Genomic DNA, 21,811 nt, shown 5'->3' with positions numbered 1-21,811 from the left:
TTTTACACCTTGGGAAAGTTTTAACTATAGTCTATACTAGAAATAAAGCAACATCCTTGTTTTAAAAGACAATATCTAAAATCTAATTAGCTTCATCTAAAGCAATGGTTCATAAATTCTTCATACAAAGTGAATTTATAATGCTTAAAAAAAATGAAATTCCTCTTCAAGTTATTCCATACAGGAAAAAAATTTATAAAAAATGGACACTCAGGTTAAAAACCCTGACAATCATAAGATACAAATCCATTTACAATTAATACACTTTTACCGAGGTCTTTAAATGAAATTTTAGCAAAAGATGATTCACTGATTTCAGCACCATAAACAAAACATTTAAAAGAAAATTTTAGAGAAATGCATTCTTGAAATAAAAGGTGTTACCTGAAATTGCAGGTGTATAAAGCCAAGTATCGATGCAAATTAATGGCTATCAATAAGGGACCATATCAAAAATATTCTTACATAGTATTAAAGTGGACCCATAAAAAATCCCTCACTGGAATGTTCCAAAAAATTCATAACCACTAGTTTTTCCTAAATGCAACTTATTCTAGAAAGTTTGGCCAGAAAACAAAAAAAACTTCTTAGATGTATATCAGGAATTGTTTTAAAACAGCCATGAATTAAACATCAGGGTCCAAAAAACGAGACCTGTGAAACAACCCCTACAGATAAAAACATTGGGATATCATTATAGTTGGTAATGACAAAGCTACTGAACTGATACAATCTACCTGTACATGGGGACCAACAGGGCAACTTAACATGTCAATATTTATCTGCTAAGTAGACATTAAACAGGAATAAATTGGCCAAACAAGGAAAGGTTGCATAATTGATTACAGGAAAGGGAGATGACTCTGAATGACGACTTTAAATAAGGGGAGTTGTGGACCAATGAAAGGAGATAAAGTTCTAGAAGTTATATTGCAATATGTTTTTGTATCCTAGATACTCACAAAGGCAAAAGCACGTTTCTAGATGAAAAATTCATTTCAAACAACACTTTGCATCTGTATGTACTATATATAAGTATAATCTGGTGGAGCCCAAATTAGAAATAAGAAAGTGCAACTGCATTAATTAATCATATACCTATATGCAATTACATGTATATTTTTAGATTACTATTTTTAGAGAATGACTATTTTGGGAGGGAACCTGTTCTCTACACATTCAGAGATTGTCTACACATTCAGAATGTTCCATTGAGTCATTTAAGTTTTATCTTACTAATGTACAACTTTTTTATGGGCAGGAATTAGTACTGTCACTCAGAAACATGAGATAATTAGATATACACCAAAATAGATAAACTTTGAAAGGAATCCCACATAAATGCTAATTTAACCACAGAAAAATACTTTTCAATTCTAGTCATTCATAACACATTTTTGTGGTCACAATTTCCTTGAATGAGATTCAAAGTGTTCAAATAAACCCAACAATTGGTTTCAAAACAGTATCTTAACGAGGCCCGATCTACTTGATCTGCGCATACGTTTTAACGCAGCTCTAGGGTCACAATACCCTTGAAATTCACACTGTCACAATTAAAATGACGTAAATTGTCATAATGTTTTGCTATCTTGCTTACTATCAATGCATGTGCAAAAGCTTTTTAATCATTTTTTTTAATATTTAAATTAATAAACAACTTTGGAAAATTTTTTAAGGGATCAATTTTTTGGCAAAATTGTGAGTTTAAAAAAAACAAACGCTGTAACCAAAAGTAAACGATTTTAGTCTTTCTCTTTAAACATGTTAAAGTGTTTATACACACTCTTTTCATTGCGGACTTAAATATGCATGGATTATCTTTAGTTTTAAAATAAAAGAAGTCTATAAATCATTTAAATGCAAACCCCGAAATATTTTATTTTTCTATATATTACATAATATTAGTAAATATCAGTTTATATAATCCAATTTCCACCTAAAACAACGTCACCTGTCAAACACAATGATTCAGTAGTTACATTTTTTACAATGCTATATGTTTGTTGGTTTTATGTACATTGAATAAAATACATCACACACTGCAATAAAGGCTAACAGTTCAAAGAATTTCTCTCCTGTAAATTTCTTCGTTTATTGAAAGTTTTAGTATGTAATTGTGTATAAAAACATGACAAATGGTCACAACCCCCATTTGACTACAATAAAGGCAAGGTCAAAATTACATTCTAATTTTTCTAGCTCTCTATATTTCCAAGAATTAAAACTTTTTATCATTCTTGGAGACCAGTTTTAGGGAAATGTTGAAATTCTATATACATGTAATTGACCCGTATGTAGTCATATAAGTATCAATTGTAATTTCATTCAATAAATAACGTGAAATTTTATTGGCAAAATTGTGTCCTACTTCCTAAAGGCCAATAATTGTTACATTTTCTAAATGTCTTTGTAATTTTTGTCATATATTTATCTCAAATTATTACACACAATGTAATCTCTCTCTCTACTGAAATTTATTTCTCTCTCTCTCTCTTCTGAAATTTAAATCATTTTTGAGCAGTGTCTCTCCCTCTCTCAAATTATTACATGTAATCTCTCTCTCTTGAAATTTATTTCTCTCTCCACCTCTCTTAAAAATCTCTCTCTCTCTCTCTCTCTCTCTCTCTCTTTTTCTCTCTCTCTCTCTCTCTCATGAAAATGAAATCATTTTTAAGTCTCTCTCTCTCATGAAAATGAAATCATTTTTGAGGTTGAACAACTTGTAATTTTATGTTTATATATACATGTAACTTTATATGCTCACAATCCAAAAATATGTTATTTCTATACATACTTACATAATCTTTATTTGGTCATTATGGATAAAATGTGTTACATTTTCATAAATAGATTCAACTTTACGAAAAATTTCAAAGCTGAAAACCATGAATTTAATTTATTTGTGCTAAAACAAATGAATTTTTTTTTATCTTCAAGTGACAGATTTATGATTTGTGAGCAAAACTTAAAGGTTATGATTAGCTGATGACAAGAGCAAATAGGTATAACACGACAAAGTGGTTCAGTTAAAGAGTCCTCAAAGCGACGAGTTATCGTAAGCACTTAGCCGCTACTGATAAATCGCCTAACCATAGAGGGATTTTCTGCTGGGGACCTACACTGAAGTTTTCAGACAATTAGAGTGCTTCTGACCATAAATATTCCAAGTACCCGGCAAGAATGCTTTAATATCAAATTGGGTGGGTGTTCGAGTTTGAAATCCTCCCCCAAAATATTTGTTTTAGGATTTTGCTGGGATTGAATGGGACCAGAAAAGTTGGCTTTACCTGGTGTATATTTCTCTATCATACTCATGAAAAATTGTTAAAGTTTTCAATAAGTAGGTCATATAACAGACAAAATCAGGTACTCGTTAATGAAGTAAGAGGATAAATAAAGCTATTTAAAAATCACTATTCCTTGAAGGGGTATTTATCTTGGAGTGAAATAGACACCTTTTTATTAAAATCCAACATTTATTTAAAAATCTAATGGGTCTCAAAGATTTTTAAAAACATGTACCCCTTTTTGCTGTCATTTTAGATTACGAACTGTTATCACCTCTTTGATATTTATGTGTCTTTTTGATCTTAGACAAACAAAAAGGTTTACTTCTATAAATTGACCCTGTTCAAAACTTTTTTTTCCTTATTCAGTTTTTATGTCTAAACAAATTTCCTTAGTTGAAATTATTTTTACAGTATATATTCTTGTTAGCAACCAGGACACATTATAAGTGAATCGATTGCAATTTTTATAATAACGTAAGTCTTCTTCCAGATTTCTTATAACCTACTTTCCACGGCCATTTCCAAGCGTTGTGAGACACCGACCAATAATTCTCGTAACCGTGACCTGTATTTCTCCAAAACTTCCCCATCTAAAAAAACAATGTAAAACCATGAAATATATAATGTGGAGATACTGAACCGTATTCTAGTTCAATTTAAGCTATGTAAAAATGGATAAATCACTTTTAAAATAAAAGCACGATGCATATCATTGAAATCTTCTATTTGTATACTAGAATTTTCTTCAGAAAAATTTAAATTAATAATCTTCAAGATAGCTTTGAAACAAAGTTTCATAAAAGAAACATGTCAAACTCAATGTTGCAAAAATTTTCATTTGGTCCTGCATCACAATCGCAGGTATACCTTATTTTGCACAGCAATGATTTTCTTTAATCAAACTTCATACATAATACATAACATTAGGTGTGCTGCAGACTTATTGATTTCAAGCTTTTGACAGTTAACTCTAAACCCCATGTCGGTTTTCCCATTCTACGGTCACTGAGTTATTTATAGACCGGGTCAGGGGTGGGGATGTGGGGGGGAGGGACCTACATGAGGTACTGCCATAACTGGAGCCTCCATTGAGGACAGGCTGCTCTAGAGACTGGTACAGTTCCTGGAGAAGGGAGTCGAACTTGGAGTTGAATTTCTTCTCCTCTGTTTCCTTGTAGTGCTCAAAAGCCTCTTTGTATATATCTGAAAACATAAAGATTTTGTAAGAACATCAGTCATGTATGCTCAAACATTCTTCAACTATAATTCTAACTTCAGATCATGAAATAAGTTTCTTTAAAAAGTGACATATCAATGCTTTAATGATTTAATGATTTATTTAATGCATTTTTTAGAGCCATACATTCTTTCATAAATATGGTAAAGCTAAAACTTAAGAATGTCTTTCATCTTCAAACCCTTACCTCACCCCCTCTCATCCTCTCTTTTCACCCATCCATCCCCCCTTTTCACCCAATCCATTCCCCACCTCCCCCCCCCCCTTTCACACAGACATTCCCCACCCTACCTTTTCTCCCAAACATTTCTCTATCTACCCTCCCCTTTCAACTACTCTTTTGCTACTGAACATGCAATGTCCTTATATCTCTGTTTTGTTCAGTCTTCAGTACCTTCTTTACTTTTCTCCTTGGGGATGTTGTCCACTTGAACTTCAGCCGTTGTGCTGCTGCTGCTACTGTTGTTAATTTTGTTGTTGTTTTTGTAGTTTTTCTTGTTGTCATGGTTCAGCGATTCCACGGAAGTTGCACGAGAAACAGTTGTTGTTGTAATGGGAGCTGGGCCTATGGACTCAATTTCTGAAAAACGAGATTCAGGACATTAATAAGACAGCGAAACAAAAACGCATTTTTACATTTTTTTTAAACCTAAACACTAAGTAAAATGCTCCCTTTTCACAATTTTTTGGAATGTGCATTGAAAGTTGCATTGTTAAAAGTGCTTCTTTGCATGATAGTTCATGGCTCTATTGTACTCTTTCTTGTATCTTAATTCTCTGAGACCCTGATAATGTTTTGTATTACCGGTAAGTACACACTTTAAAAGAAATTAGAAGTTTTTCTCACAATGTTTAGGATGATACAGCAATTTTCATTTCTTTTTTTTTCATTTTTCTGTTTTCTTTCTCTCTGTGTGAAACACAGTGACAGTTTTTGTTGAAGTTTGCAAAACTATTCAGAACCTGTTTCACAGAGTTCATTAAATACATAGATATACATAGATAAACCCCTCAGTAATCACTAAATTGTAATTTCTCCTACATATGTACTAAGCCAGGAGAATAATCAAAAAAAAAAAAAAAAAGAACTCAAGCAAAAACAAAATTTTAAACATTTTTTGTTGTAAGCAATTTATCATGCAGTTACATATAAAGGGAGAGATGGGGGGGGGGGGGGGGGGGGGGTATAAAAGTTGGGAAAAGATATTTTATCAATATATAGCAAGGATTAAGAACTTGATATCTGTATATGAGGTACTCTTACATACAAACAAGACAACCATTACTAACTGACCAGTGGTCATCCATTCACACTTACAACACCTATAAAAGACTCTAATTAAACCCCCCAATATAGAACTGTGTGAAAGCAATAAACAGTTATTAGTCTAACTGTAACCTTGTATGTTTCTGTCAGTGAACACATCAATGAACTACAAGGACATAGTTTGTACTACGTAGACTTGATGGCTTTTACTTGTCAATGTACACAAAGGTTGGCCTGGCTCTACGATTAGGCACTCAGTGGCACAACACATTCAAACACCGAATTTAGTACCTATTCTCACAGCTTATACAGTGAACTTGACACCATGAATTGAAGTTAATTCTTATCATTTTACAGTCTTCTTTTTCCTTGTAATATCCAGCAAAGGATATCATACATGACATTTTTTTAATAAAGAAATGACATTTAATTTCTTTCCATATTATATTTGTAAATTTGACCTTATATATCTACAACTCTTGACACTTTTTGGAAAGTCCTTCAAACTTTGCATACATGACATATATTTTGACAAAAAATAAAGAATATCGATATATTGGCAATATACATATATTAAGGAATTTCTTAAATATAAAAATGGACATAAAAGTCATATATTGTTTTGTGGTAAAATTTCAGACATAACTTTTGAAATTTTTTTTCTACAATTTGTGTACTTGAAATTAAAGTAAATATAGTAAGAAAATGCCATTTTTATTACATTGAAAATATTGCAAAGTACATTTAAAAATATCTTATATCAAACTTTGGCCAATACCCAGCCCTATTATTGAACCAACCTCTTATTTTAACCTTCCTGCGTTTTTTTGGAGAGGCACCCATGAACTTATATGAACCATTGTACTGGTTAGAATTCTGCCTGCCCTGTAACCTCTCCACAAAACTTGTTCGATTTTTCCCACAACTGTACGCTTTTGTCCCTTTATTTTTCGAAACATTAGCACTGAAGTAAAATGTTTGGCTGCTGTTTTTCTTATTATTGTTTCTATCCGTTCTTGACAGCTTTGTCCGTAAATAACTTATCCATTTTGTGAAAAGTACACCAAACCAACTGAATAAAAATCCGGGACAAGCCATTGGATCCTCCTCCCATTTGTGTCCCCCCAAAAAAAATCCTGACCCGACCGGCACAACTTCACAATTAGTGCATGCACAAGTCACGGCCTGAAAGTCTCAATTGAAAGTCCTTAATTTCTTGTATCTAATTATTTTCATTATGCAATGGGACAAGCAAGTCTCACAGATATTTTCCTTTTGTCCTCATACTGTTTGACAACTGTCAATTCATTAGGGGTAGCATTGAGCTTTTTCAATAATAGAGATTGCCTTAATCCATGCACCCTGAGTAGAGTTTATAAAGGTGTCTAGCACCAGAGCCTTAAGGGGGTAAAAAACATCCTTCTTAATTGGAAATCAATTGTTATGTTTTGTTAACAAAAGACATTGCATATATAACAATTATATATTTGGAATTTATTGTATATATAACACTTATATTTGGAAATTGTCACAGTTTTGCTTTATACCTTCAAGCTCTCTCTCTCTCTTTCTTTCTCTCTCTCTCTCATTTAATCAAATCTGAGTAAAAGCCCATCTGTGTAAAATTTTCTGTCTGGCTATACTGAAGCTAAAAATGAACTTTGACATTTGTAAATATTAATTGTTTCAGTTTGAATCCTATTGAAGCTAAAAATGAAAAAAAACCTATCTATTTTATAAAATCTCTCTCTCTTTCTCTCTCTCTCTCCAAAAGGTCACCATTTTATATAAAGCTGTATCAAACTAAATCTGCAAACTACACACTTTCCAAAACAAATGAAATCCACATCTAATAACAACATTCTTAAAATTTCCTTTTCAAGTTACTAGTGTTAATGGGTGGATGCTTTTAAAATTAATCCAGTACCTTTGAAGTTCCTTATCAAGAGAACATTAGGTGTTTACAGTTTGAACATTGATAGCTGTACCTATGTATGTCAACTTGAGCCCCTCTTATGTCAAATAGCATTCAGTTTTGATCCTAGATACACCGATTAACACATTTTGGACAACTTTGTACTACACTGACAAATTGGAATGTTTGATGTATATTTAGCCAGAAGTCATGACTCCTGAGTATCTTCCAAATCTTTTATGGCCTTTATCTTGTAGTTAAAAAAAATGTAAAACTCATAAAATTGCATGATAAAAGATGGGTTAATTAATTTTTTTTTTTTGGGGGGGGGGGACTTTTGGCATAAATTGACATTGATCAAAGAAATTATAAAAGAAAAGTAAAAATGAGATTTTTATGGTTTTAGTTTAGCTGTTTAGATAATGGAAATATTCTCAGAAAGTGTGGCTTAAATTTTGCTTCTAGATTTAGATTCACTTATTCAAAGTGCTGTATCAAAAATTCTTTTAAAGAAACCTTGTTTTTAACATAACAATTAATGAAGAAAGTTTAATTAAGTGTCATGCTGTGCATAAATTTTTAGACTGCAAGAACAAAGGCATTCACAGCAATGTTTTAAATAGTAAATTTTATGGCCTACATATAGTCACTTTTTTCCTGAACATGGAGAGAAAATGTAAAACTCATAAAATTGATAAAAGATGGGTTAATTAATTCTTCTTGGTACCTGACCATACAAATTAAAGGCAAAGTTATAGGCTTAAAAGAAAGCTAGAAATCTGCTGTTTTTCAAATTAAATGCACCTTGATTTTAACAAAACAATTAATGAAATAAAGTTAATAAGTGTCATGCTAAGCATAAGGGGTGCCATTATAAATTTTAAAATATTCATTTGGATACTTTTTTCCCAAAATAATTTGTCTAAAACTTTCCCAAATATTTGTTTTGAACCTTAAATCACATAAGGTAAACCGTATGAAAGAAGACCTTTGTAAACTATTAAAGTGTCCAAAAAGAAAGAAAATTACATAACTGAACAGTTGACAAATTCTTTCCTTTCAAAATCTTCTATCTTGTGGGATTATATCATCAGACTTTCCTTAATCCATTAAACAGCTGTAATGACTAAATAGGTACGTAAATTTCTGAAACACACACCCCCTCCCCCCAAGCGGTGAGATTTTGATGTGGGCGGTGTACTTCAGTTAATACTACACTGCCATTGTATGACAGCTATAAAGGTAAACAACACCCAGAAACAACAAGACAACAAGATTAAAAGATAAATTTCTCTCAACAGGTGTGGTAGTAACGTGTTGGACTCGGCTGGCCGGGTCTGGGGCTAGGGGAAGAGTCAAGGGACATCCAGTGATAGGCAACATGAAAGTGAATGTCTCTGTCTTCTCCAGTGTATATAAATTCATTACTTAAGATTGTCATAAGACCGGCTGGTACATGCTTGACGGGGAGTAAAATAAAAAAATATTACGGCAATCTGACACAAATAATTTGCACAGATATCACTGAAAAAAGAGGTCAATGAAGATAAGAAATTGTTATCATTTATATAAACTGTAGATCACTAATTTTTCACGACACCTTATTTTTCCGAGATTGTCACTGACTCTTTGTAAGCGAGACATAAATTTCACGAATAGTTGTTATTCCTCTATATAATCGTAAGGAATACTTTTATACGAGAGAATTAAATTTTTGCGAATGCACTGTCTCACGTAATTACGTGAAAATAAAGTTCTCGCGAATAAAAAGTGATTTAAAGTAATAAAATACTGACGTACTAGTATACATGAAATGTATAAATAATAATTGTGCATTTTAAAAAAATACAATAAACGTTACGGGCCTACCTTACTCTATGTGGAAAATGTTTCTTAATAAAATGCATTTTTTTTAAATACTAAGACTAGTGTAAATAACATAAAGTTAACTTCATTTTTACAATTTTTTTCATGAAACTTCATTTTCTAATCACCAGATAATAAAATGACAATTGAAAGAAAAAATATGCAAAGTCTGAAGTGTAAAATAAATGTCTTTATAATTTTGATCAATTATTAATACAAAATTTTCTTTGCATGGCCTAAGTACATGATGATGTCTCCATTCCTTGATATGAGCTTGTCAGACAAACAGCCTTTTTACCCCATCATAGTGTTAAATCCAGTCCACTCTCTGGGGGTGATGTATGACCTCCAGCCAACAGGTAATGAGATGAGTAATTAGCATCATTAATTAGGACAAAGAAATAATTACCACCTTGCCATTCTTCCGTGCCTTGAGCAATAAACATCACGGCGTTCTTGTGCCTTTATTTCTCATGTTCGACCATGAATTTTACACATATTGTGAAGAATATTTAGCTAGTAGCCTGCATGATCAAAGGTCTTACTCATTTAGTATCCACAAAAAAGGGGGGAAAAGAATCAATTACATTGAATGTTGGGAGAGGGAAAAAAGCATATGTCACTTAAACTTAGCTTAAAGTCTTACACATTGGTATGATACTCTGCAAATAATTTTTATCTATTCAAAATTATAATGATTAATTGCTTTACATAATATAATTTTTACAATTAAACCACCTATTGCTTGTCTACAAAAAAGTCCAATGATCTCAGACCTATTTAGTAGTAATGTTTATGTTAAAGGCAATCTGTAATATTACATAGCCTTTGTAAGTCATTAACCCTATAGGTACACAGCGTACCGAGAGAGTTAAAATCCCCCGAGTTCAATGTTAGATTCAGTCAGTGACTGCTATTGATTTGTGGGCTCTCAATATTGAGTGATTAAATCATAAAACATACAGATATGTACTGTATGAAACTGCTGATGAGAAGATATCTGATATTTGTTTTATATCTAGCTTTTAAATGGCATAAAAAAACTCTTATTACTTGTGGTTCAACTCGTAGAATTATGCAAAAAAAAAAAATCCTTTTTCTACAGTAACTTGATGTAAAAAATGGGACTATAATAATATAAGTTCAGTTCATATTGTTACAGGAAGGGAGAATGTGTAGTAGACAGTCAGAATTTGAACTTGTCCTATAAAGTCTAAACACAACTTCTAACCACTGTGCTATCTGGCCATCTTCAAGGAAATGTGCCCCCCACCCACCTGTAATAATTAACTTTATCTCCATTCCACCCATGCACCCCCCCCTGCCAGACACCCTCCCAGGCTTATTCCTGGCAGGTATTTCAGTCCAGGTAATGGCACAACAAATTGCAATGAAATGGGAGAAAACTGACCAAACAAGGTTTCAAACACATGCAATCCCACTGAATTTTTGCTTGTCCTCTTGCAACCGAGATGGCTGAAGCCTTTCACAGAATGATTGCATATCCCAGACTTTTTAAAGAAAAAATATGGGGTGAATAAGACCATAAAATGATGTCTTAATTTTCTCCATTTCCTGTTCTGGTATAAAGAATCTCACTCTAACAAAATAAACTCTGAAATTGAGTAGTGATAACTGATATTTTAATCGATGTAAGAATCAAATGAGGTGGGATTGCGATTAGGCACCAACTTGTTCTCTCCATTTGTTTGACACAATGATGAACATTTATGAGGATTTCAAATCACAAAGCCTTGGGGATCATATGAACTAAATATTTTATCAGTAGTTGATATAATTTCATGGGTGTGTAGAAAAAGCCTTTAAATCTAAAATTTCATTCAATTTCAAAAAGGGTCTATTTGAAAATCATTTGCTGAAATCTGCAACTTTAATACGTGTATTAGCATTAAACTAGTGAGTGCATATACATTTAAAATTCTGACATTTCACGATTAAGATTTACAAATAAGTTACTTTGCACTCAAATATTAAAGCCAAATCCACAAGTCATCAAGCCTTATTATGTGGGGTGAAGGATTTAGGCCCCATCGAGATCAATTCTTTCAAATCGGCCGAGCTAATATAGCAAACTATGACCAAAGTTTGTCCAAATATAGACAAATCCAATTACATTGCTCCTATCAACATTTGAACATCCTTGACACAATATTTTTCTAGTGTACGTATTTACTCTTTGCCATGCTAGGAATGCACGCAATATTTTACATGTCTTTTATTGCTAAAAGGAAACTCAATAGTCGTAGTATTCAGGAGCTTGTATATATCAACAGAGAGCACAAGATTTACGGCTTTACAAATTTGCCATCTTTGGATTAAACCCGAGATGAACTCTTGAACTGTCTCATAAAAGACACAAGGAAACGGAGTCGCAACACTTCAGTACCTCTCAGAGATTCCAAACATTCAAATGATTTTTATCTGGAGTAAAAAAAAATATACGGAACTGAAATCCTCGTATGTTTCAAACTTATCACCATTGCCTGATGAGTTCAGGGTAGCCTTATAAAGGAAACTATCAGTGCTTGTCTAATTTGATTGAAATCTTTGAAAGATCAAATGTCCGGCTGTCTTCAATTTGGGAAGCATCCAAATATTTCAAGAACTCAATTTATTTTCTGATTTGAAAATCCATTGACAGCAATGAATTTTAGAGATGAAATGTTTTTCTTTGAAATTATATGATATCAAGAGTGGGACATATCCGTTATGCTTATATATTGCATAGTCATATAAAATAAAAATAAAAACATATGAAAGTGAAATATGCATTTCAGAAATATTTTCTACAGAGAAATTGTATGTGATATTTTTTTTTTCTAATCACAGCAAAAAATAATATCCCTCTATTAGCAGATCAATATACGCATGCATGGTGTTACTATTTTTTTCTTCAGATTTCTGATAATTAAGGATAAAACATCAAAAGTCCAGAGAAGATGCTTTGACATTTTGGGGACAATAAACTTAATTAACAACAGTTTCAGTCATGTTCAGAATGTCAAAAACATCATTGTCATATTTTCACTTAAATGTTTTTCTCTCCTTAGAACTCCACACACAAAGTGATCCAAGTATTTATGACGATATGACCTCATTTCATATGATAATCATGTCACTTTTTTTGGCAGCTGAAACACCTTTGAATTTTCTCTCCAAAGAGATTCCGATTTTTATGTTGTTTTGATGTCACCCCTACCTTTAATGAGGCGTAAAACACTCTCCCTGCTTTCATTTTGTGCTTGAGTGATTTGGAAAAGTTTTCCATATGATGCAGAAAACTTTCATTTTCAAATCTGAAACTTTGATTTTGCAGGAGACCGGACAAAAGCTGATACATAATATAGTAATAATTCGGTTTATGTGGTTTTTCGATGGTATGAACCACCGTTTTTTGCACCATGTGTCCTACCGCTCTGACCAGACTTGAACTTAAGATAAACATAACCATTCAGCATGGGGAAAAAACAGAATGAGAACTTGATCGCAATGTCACTGCACCATCTTGTTACAGATCTGATCATAGCTTGTTCTATCAAATACTCTCTATATTGTTACACCTGTCAGATCGAATAGCAGCTCATCATCCAATCAAAATTTTTACACCTAGCTACCAAAATAGGTGAAATTAAATGTTATTAAAAGTTAAGAATAACCATTTATGAATTAAAAAAAGAATTTGAAAATAATTTGAATTTAAACAATTTCGAACAGGTATAAACAACTTTATTTTAATAATAGATTCCATAAAATTCTCATTTTCAAGGTACATCCCATGTATCATTTTTTTCAAAATTGAATTGAAAACAGGTGCCAAATCTGCATCAATTGATAGAGGCGTGTTACTGCATGTATGGCATTTTTCTCTTTGGCATAATAATTTCACATCTCTCAGAATTAAAATCTCCTTGTCAATCAAAGTTCAAAACAATCTGATATAAAAACAAGGTCGGTTTAATGGCCCATATAGTTTACTAAGATGGAAGAGATGTCGATTTGCTCTAGATTTAAAACCCAATGGAATTTTGTTTATGTTATTGTATTTTGCACACACCTAGCTATATTTTGTTTAAATCTTAATTTATTCATAATTATGGACCACCTGCCATGAAAAATTTACTTTGTTTCCAAAAATTGAATTTAAAAAATAACATGTTAGCAAAAATTAACATGCTTTGAAGGTTTCTGAACAAAAAAGGAAGAAAGTATGAAACTAAATAACCAGAGAGAAATTTACGACCAGGTGTTTGTGTTTTTTCTTTGATGTTCCACAATGAAATTGCTCTCGACCTTATTGAATAAATTGATAAAATGATAGTCACGAGGGTGAATAATTAATGCTCTTTTATGGCTTATTTTGGAACATCTAACCCAAATATTGGTTCAGAGAATCTGCATTGATCTATTTCCACCTAATAAAATGAGATGTACGTGTCAGATTATATGTGTGTGGCAATCTTTTCTCTGTTTCTTTGAAATTATACTTTCAGTATTTTTTTTTTATGGTCATTTCCCAAAATCCAATATTAAGCTGCATTTTTTCAATATCAACTATATATGTAACCAACCCAGTAAAATGTTAATTAAACTACCATATTAAACATAAAAACATTATAGAGTCTGTTTTACCATAAAAGGCATTTTCTACCAGTACCTTTTCCATGGATTAATTATAATACACTAAAACTCGTTTAGTACGAACACGGATATTGCGAATTTACGGATATAGCGAAGTCATTTTGAATCCCTCGCTATATAAATTAAATGAATTTCTTATACGGTTACAACGAATTACGGATATAGCAAAGTAATTTCAAAGGTCCCAGCGACTTCGTTATAACCGAGTTTTGCTGTACCATCTTGGTACAAGCTAAAATGCATCTATCTGGGACTTTGATATAAAATCTAAAATAGGTCAATAACCAAGCTACTGAACCCCACAAAACCGGTTTGTTAATTACTTATGGACTATAGATAAAGAAAATAGCATCAGCTGCCCCAATCACATGTTTGAGAAAACTTCAAGGTTACCATAACAATACACTTTCCTCTCAAGCATGCAGACAAGGACACTTATAGAACATTATAATCTTTGCAGTCCAATAAATCTCTTGAGAAAACTATTCTACTGTAAACCTATTCATTTGAAGTGTGTATACTTTAGTGGTTACCATGTTTTACGTACTGTACTTTCCTGCTACTTCAGATGAGCATGAACTTTATAAGAAGTACTATCTATTCCATTTGAAACAAGGTATCATGTTTCAGTGGTCAAAGCATGCATTTGCATACATTTCATAAGCAAAATATCTAAAGCAAGTCATTGATGGGGGACCACTTTTACAAATAAAAAGATAAAATTTTTGAAAGAGAGAGAACAAATTTTGATGACAATTTTTTTTTCTCTCATAATTTTTCGAAGAAAATAATATCAAAATTATTAAGAAAAATCAGTTTTATGTTTGATTCTTCTATCTACAATACACCTTACAGTCTTTTGAGTGGTTTCAAAAGTTGATAAACATTTACGAGCTTACATAACTACATATACACTTCAACAGACCTAAGCAACATCTGATGAACATAATAATGGGGCAAGAATTGGTCCATAAATCAAAATGAGATGCAAGTCTTTATTTTCCTTAGCACCAATTCACCACTTTATAACTTGCCACTGTTGAATAGTCCCTCCATGAAAATTCAAATTTTATGACAGTATATAGATTTATAACCTCTCGTCTGACTTATCATACCCCAAATGAAAAAGAAATCTAACAAAATACTTGCAAAATATCTTCAAAACACTAACAAATCATACTTTTATATTTTCTTAGTATGTTTTGAAAGTGTTGCATTTAATGAAACATCAATGCAAGACTTTACAGGATGGAGTGGCATGGTATTTTGTTAATGTTTCATTACATTGTTGGTGTTTTATTAATGTTTCTTTACACTCTGCAGAATGAAATTGCATTTTGAAAGTGTTTCATTATACTTGTCTGCATCAAAGTAATATTTTGTTAGCATTTCATTTGATTAACAGATATGTTTAGGGTTGAATTATCTAGGTGCAGTAAAATCTTCCAAGAACAACTTATCTATTTTCATCCTGTGTTACTAGTTTTGCGCCAATTTTCAAACCACCAGCACTAGGTCAGAGAGAAACACAGAGATTGATGAAGGGACATGTAAAGTATATACATGTATATTAATTGATCCCTGATTGGAAAAAGCATAATCAGGATGTATCTGGATATAACAGAGGTATTTATTCATTGCATGATATAAAGTTCTTTTATGCTGGACTACAATAACCTTCGATCTGTGAATGTGGATGTGTACATATATGGCCTGTTTTTATTGGGGTTTTGTTCAATGTTAAGATTGACCTTTAATCCATATACTACCCAGCTTATATCAGTTTTAAGCACTGGATTAAAAGATGAATTATAATTATACTTGAAAATTCTGTGAATATGTATGTGATTGGAGAAGTGGCCAATGGCTTAAGAATTATATCTCTCAAGTTTTTAAATGTTGGAATGGTGTGCTATTGTCTATTGAAGAATAATGTCAATCCTGGAATTCAAAATACTGTGAAACAAGGTGTTTATGTTTCAATATGAGAATTGTGTTTATATGTTTTCAAAGACTTGTGAATTTGCTAATTATAATTTTAAAAATTCAAATTTAGTGGTTTATTGATGATTTGTTGCTTATGATTTGTTAGTACACATTGTAGTTTGTTAGAGTGTTTCGTAAGTATTTTGTTAAAGCGTTTTGTTAGTAGCTTGTTAAAGTGTTTTGTAAGTATTTTGTTAAAGTGTTTCATAAGTATTTTGTTAAAGTGTTTTGTTAGTGGTTTGTTAGAGTGTTTTGTAAGTAGTTTGTTAAAATGTTTCGTTAGTAGTTTGTGAAAGTGTTTTGTTAGTAGTTTGTTATAGTGTTTTGTTAGCTCATTTGCATGTGATTTGCTATACTATCGGAATACTTTCAAAACGTGTTTTGTAAGTATTTTGTTATAGTATTTTGTTTCCCCCTTTTTTTCATTTGGGACACTATCACTGCATATCAGAGAGATAATGCAGTATCTAAGTGTTAATGCAACTGAATTGCCTTTTTAATGTGCACTGCATTATGAAGACAAGATAAAACTAAAGGTACTGTGAGCAATGACCTCACTAAATGATACCCCCACCTCCCATGTGAAGAAAATGGCAAAGTCCATGTTTTGCTAGATGGGAGACCCGAAATAAGTGTAGGATCAAAAATTAAATATGAGGTGCACAATGGCACTATATGTAACAAAGATTCTGTGAAAGTCTCGATCATTAAATTTCATTCAAAGGTCGGAGGAATTGTGGATAATAGATAGGTACCCCAAAGCGTAACGGATGGACTACAGATGGAGGGACATCCTGATCACTATATACCCTCCCACTTTTCAAGCTGGGGGTATAATGATGAGACATATTCACATTTTCACCCTGATCTACCCAACTGTATTTAGTTTCGAGCACAATTGTATAGGAGGTATTTGATATCCTGAGAAACCTAGCCCTGCCATCTGTTACAATTGTTTTGTTTGTGGGATCAAAAATCGATACCTGACTCATTCGACAAAATATAGGGTTCAATAATTGTAAGAAAAAAAATTCAATTCCTAGCTGTGCAAGTCAATTTGTAAGCAAAATGGCCACAAACTAACAACCGCATCCGCTCAAGGTAATTGTTGGACAAATCTTATTTGCACAAAAAATTATCCATAAGATTCAAGCATTCACAGCTCGACATATAAGATCATAAAAGGTGTGTTATTGGAAAGACTGGCCCAAATCAATATTGTTATAGTGTTAATTTCATAATGTCTGAAGTACTCTAATTAATAGCTCTAAGGAGAAAATTTGTACTGATCAAACTGAAGTTCTTAAAATACATTGACTAAAGTCCTTGATTTTTTTTTTTTAATTAACACTCTAAATCCCTCCAATGTAATGTACAAAACTGTTATGTCCAATTTCAGAAATTTATTAAAGTATTTTCTTCACCCTTGTTTTCTTATAATAAATCATTCTTGACAATGTTATAATATGCAAACTGCCAGAAATGCATTGAGCCATATTCCTTTCATTTTTTACTACTATAAATTCCTCCAAGAAATTAAATACTAATATTAACTGAAATATGCCAATTTTATTGTCTAAACATAAATGCCAAAAATGAAAAGGGAAAGACAATGACAAGCATCAATAGACCATGCAGAAAAAGCATGCAAAAAATAGAATATCTGAATTTTGCTCACAACTGGAAAGTACATGCCTTTTTTCTTCCCTTTGCCCTGCCTTACACAACCCTTTCAATGACTCTCCAGTTTTCTATTGTATTCACACACAATGACAATGTCCAAATGACATTAAAGGATTGAAATAGAGTGAAATCCATATAATGCAAAGCCCCGGTTATCTTTACATCCCCCAACAGTCACCTGGAGATTAAGTTTCTCCAGAAACATGGAATGATGTGACAATTTTCTTTCTTTACATAAAAAATCTGTACATTTAACCTGCGGAACAGAATTAAATGAACCAGCAATAATTAGCTTGACTTCTCCAATGATTACATTTCAACACTTATTTTGAAACCTGGTCTGAAACTTCAAAAACTGGCTTTTCCTTTTTATTCTTTTTTTTTTATTTCTTGGAATCAGACTAGAAGAAAATATCAGTTACTACTTTTTATGAGGTGAAATAATTATGTCAATTTAATGGCAATCAAACAAATTAATCTTACCATTATCCAGTCCTATGAACCAGGAGGCATAGCCCTGTCCCTCCCGTTTCCCCCGAATCATGGTACAATGACCGGAGTGGGTCCTCCAAAAAATCCCAGAGTCACTTCACAATCAATTTTTTTAAATTTTCAAAAATAACCTTATCCCATACCGAGCATTAATTTCAGTTGCAATAATTAAAGAAAAACACTGATAAGTTCTTCAGATAAGACAGATCACCTGAATATGAATTGACACTCTATCTCCGTAAATTCAAATTCAGTAAAATTTCACAAAACTTCTCTTTTTAAAAATCTTTTCGTCTTCAGAAGAAAGAAAAAAAAACTTATAAAACAGGTCTATAGCTCTCCCACAGAATGAACAAATCAGCGTAATGATAATTCCATTCAAAAGACAAAATAGAAATGTTCTGAAGATTTCATTCAGGTGGAATAAATATGCTTAGCATCCTAGGCAGACACTGAATGACAGATGTGCATAACTTTCTCCATATTCCACAAATTCTTCATTCCTCTGCCATTATTCAACCCCTGTCTACCGCTGACAAACCATAAACTTTCTATTCAACTAATTATCCACCACGTAATCTCTCTCCCATCCTCTTGTTTCAAATTTTTATTTCACCTGTGTTATCTATTCCACTACTAGCTTTATTAATATCTCTCTAGTCATGATTCAATGGCAGCAGATTTTTACCTGGATGACATCACACCAGGGTTAAAGGTCACAGGTATTTAACACGCTCCTGGGGCCCCAATACAAATAGATACAAAAAAGCCCATAAGGCTGTTGGAAGATTAGGAAATGCTAGGATTATGTAAAAATACACAAGTTTATCACATCTATTACTTTCTAGAGACCAGATTACTGTAAAACTGCTCAAGAATTAGTTATCATTACATCCTTTTGGCTGTAATTAACAAATAAAGAAATTATCAAGCTGCCATAAATTTATGCCTTAAATAATACCTGGAAAATACAATGAGTTGACAGCTTTGCCAAAAAAAATACTTATATACTAACTGATAAAAGTTTGAATAGTGGTAGCATTCTGTAATTATTATATGAAATGGAAGATAATACAGGCTTACATAATTCAGTGGATACCATATATTTCAATTAACAAAATGTTTTTCCTTTATTTCATTTCATATTATTGTTATAATTTTTAAAAGCATGTATACATAAAAGAAACTTTTTTTTCAAATAATATATAATGTTTAGAAAATCTTTTTATTTCAGTGTTGCCAAAAAATATTTATAAATTTAAGTTATGAAAAGAGTTACCTCTCTTTGATTTTTTCTTTCATTTTATAGTTAGAGTTATCTTTTCATTAAACATCAGGTTTATGTTCAAGAATTTAGATTCTGTCAAGCAGGCATCCATGTACATTATTTTGTGCAAGTTAAGCTTTGATTTACTGAATGGTTCAAACACAAATTACTCACAATTTTCATTAACAATTTAATCAGAAAGAAAATTTTTACACGAAGTTCTAACGTTAACCCCACAATAAAACAGGTATCGAATAGGGTGGTGGTTGTTGGAGCAATTAATAACTGCTCTAAAGTTGTGGAGTAAGGAATTGATCCTTACATCGCCAGTTGAATCAACTGCTAATAACAGCTCTATGGCCATGTCAGTGCCGAGTATAAGTACAAATTGGCTTCTTTCAATTGGTGAGTGCTGCCAATTCTCCATATGAGTGAAAAATTCTCAACAGGGACATTAAACAACAAACAAAACATACAGTAAAACTAGGTTATAGCGAAGTCTAGGATATCTAAATTTACTTTACTTATGCCTTAATTTATTTTAGACGTATACTGATTTAGTTTTTGATTATATAATACTGAAATTGCGATATATGTTTTTCTTTAAAGTAATAATATATACTAAAACTATTCAATATTACCAAGTATTAATTAAATAAAAAAATACTTTTGTTTATAAAAATATTCTGAATATTTTGAATTTGAAATATCCAAACAAGAGATGTTTGTAAGCACCAATTCCCCCCTCCCCCAAATAATTGGAATTTTTGTAAGTCCACTGGACATACCGGTAACTGTGTCAAAAATGGGTAGATCATATCCAAAACAGTACTTGGCCTAGATATTCTTATGATAAATCTGTATACTGAATTTCATATCAGTATGTACAACCTCAGCATAGAAAATGAAAATAAACTGCAAATAATTAATATTTTTTTAAGTCCAAGGGGCATAATAAACTCTACCCAAAATGGCTTGATCACACCTAAAACAGAAGCTGACCTAGATATTCAAATGAGAAATTGGTATGCTAAATTTCATTTCAATATGTGCAACCTTTGCAAAGAAAATGAATGGAAACTGCAGATAGCTGGAATTTTTCTAAGTCCAAGGGGCAAAACTCTGAACAAAATGGCTCCATCTTACCCAAAACAGCTCTTGACCTAGATATTTTTATGATAAATCAGTATACCAAATCTCATTTCAACCTCTGCAAAGATAATGAACAGAAACTGATGGTGGACCAACAGACCGACCAACTGACCAACCAACAGACAGCAGCAAAGCAATATGCCCCTTTTCGAAGCAATATGCCCTCCCTCCTTCAAAGGGGGGCATAAAAATATGCTTTCAAAATAATGTCAGTTCAAAATTTTAGATTAAAACAAAGTTGATATAAAAGATGTAAATATCATTATTTCTGTATTTGGCTATAGTTTGCTATATCCCTCAATTCTAAAAGTTTCTTATGATGGAATTTTTTTTACAAGGAATTAATTATAAAATTTGATGAATCATCAAAAATAACAAAAACTAGATGCTGTCATGAGACAGTAATACCCGCACTAAGGTGTTTGCCTCTAAATGCACACTCCTCTAAAATTAGGCTTTACCAAAGAAAAAGTCAATATAATTTAATAATTTACATAATAGGGCCTCCATGTATTCATCAAATTGAGCATAATATTCTCAAGTGAACATGTGACCCGTCACCATGGGCCTCGATCTTATAGGTACATGTATTTCATATTCATAATTCATTACCAGTCTGAAATTAAACAACAGAATTCAATTAATGATGTAAATTAGGTTTGAAACAAGGGGGGGGGGGGGGGGGGGTAAATTTTTGGCCCATAATTGGAACTTTTTAAATCTATTTTCTCATATAGATCAACAACAAATATTATTCAAATTAGTTTAAAGCGTTTTTGATGATTTTTTCCAAAATGTACAAACTTTTTTTATACTTGATTAGGCAGAAACACCTTGAAAGCTGCCATATACCATTTATACCCAATCAATTTAGTCAACCCCCACCCTTCTCCCATCAACACACATACGCGCAAACACACCCTATTTTCCTGTTTTTGGAAGTAGGCCTAGATGGCAAAGTTAAGATAAAACATCTTTTGTAAATAATAATTTT

At 32.1% G+C, this 21,811-nt stretch overlaps 1 protein-coding gene across 1 annotated transcript in view; it reads right to left on the bottom strand.

The window, feature by feature from the left end:
• Window positions 1–21,811, bottom strand: part of LOC134259403 (uncharacterized) — a 76,133-nt gene that overhangs the window by 15,205 nt on the left and 39,117 nt on the right. Inside the window, 4 exon segments of the mRNA XM_062741987.1 lie at window positions 1,149–1,171; window positions 3,796–3,883; window positions 4,353–4,496; window positions 4,925–5,110. Coding sequence (XP_062597971.1) covers window positions 1,149–1,171; window positions 3,796–3,883; window positions 4,353–4,496; window positions 4,925–5,110 — 441 coding nt within the window.

The sequence above is a fragment of the Saccostrea cucullata genome, unplaced genomic scaffold (genome assembly GCF_032062105.1).
Source record: "Saccostrea cucullata isolate Sc308-1 unplaced genomic scaffold, CSIRO_AGI_Scuc_v1 ctg1968, whole genome shotgun sequence".
Lineage (NCBI taxonomy): Eukaryota > Metazoa > Mollusca > Bivalvia > Ostreida > Ostreidae > Saccostrea > Saccostrea cuccullata.
The sequence above is the reverse complement of the archived record's forward strand: the minus strand, read 5'-3'. Positions and strand labels throughout refer to the sequence as shown.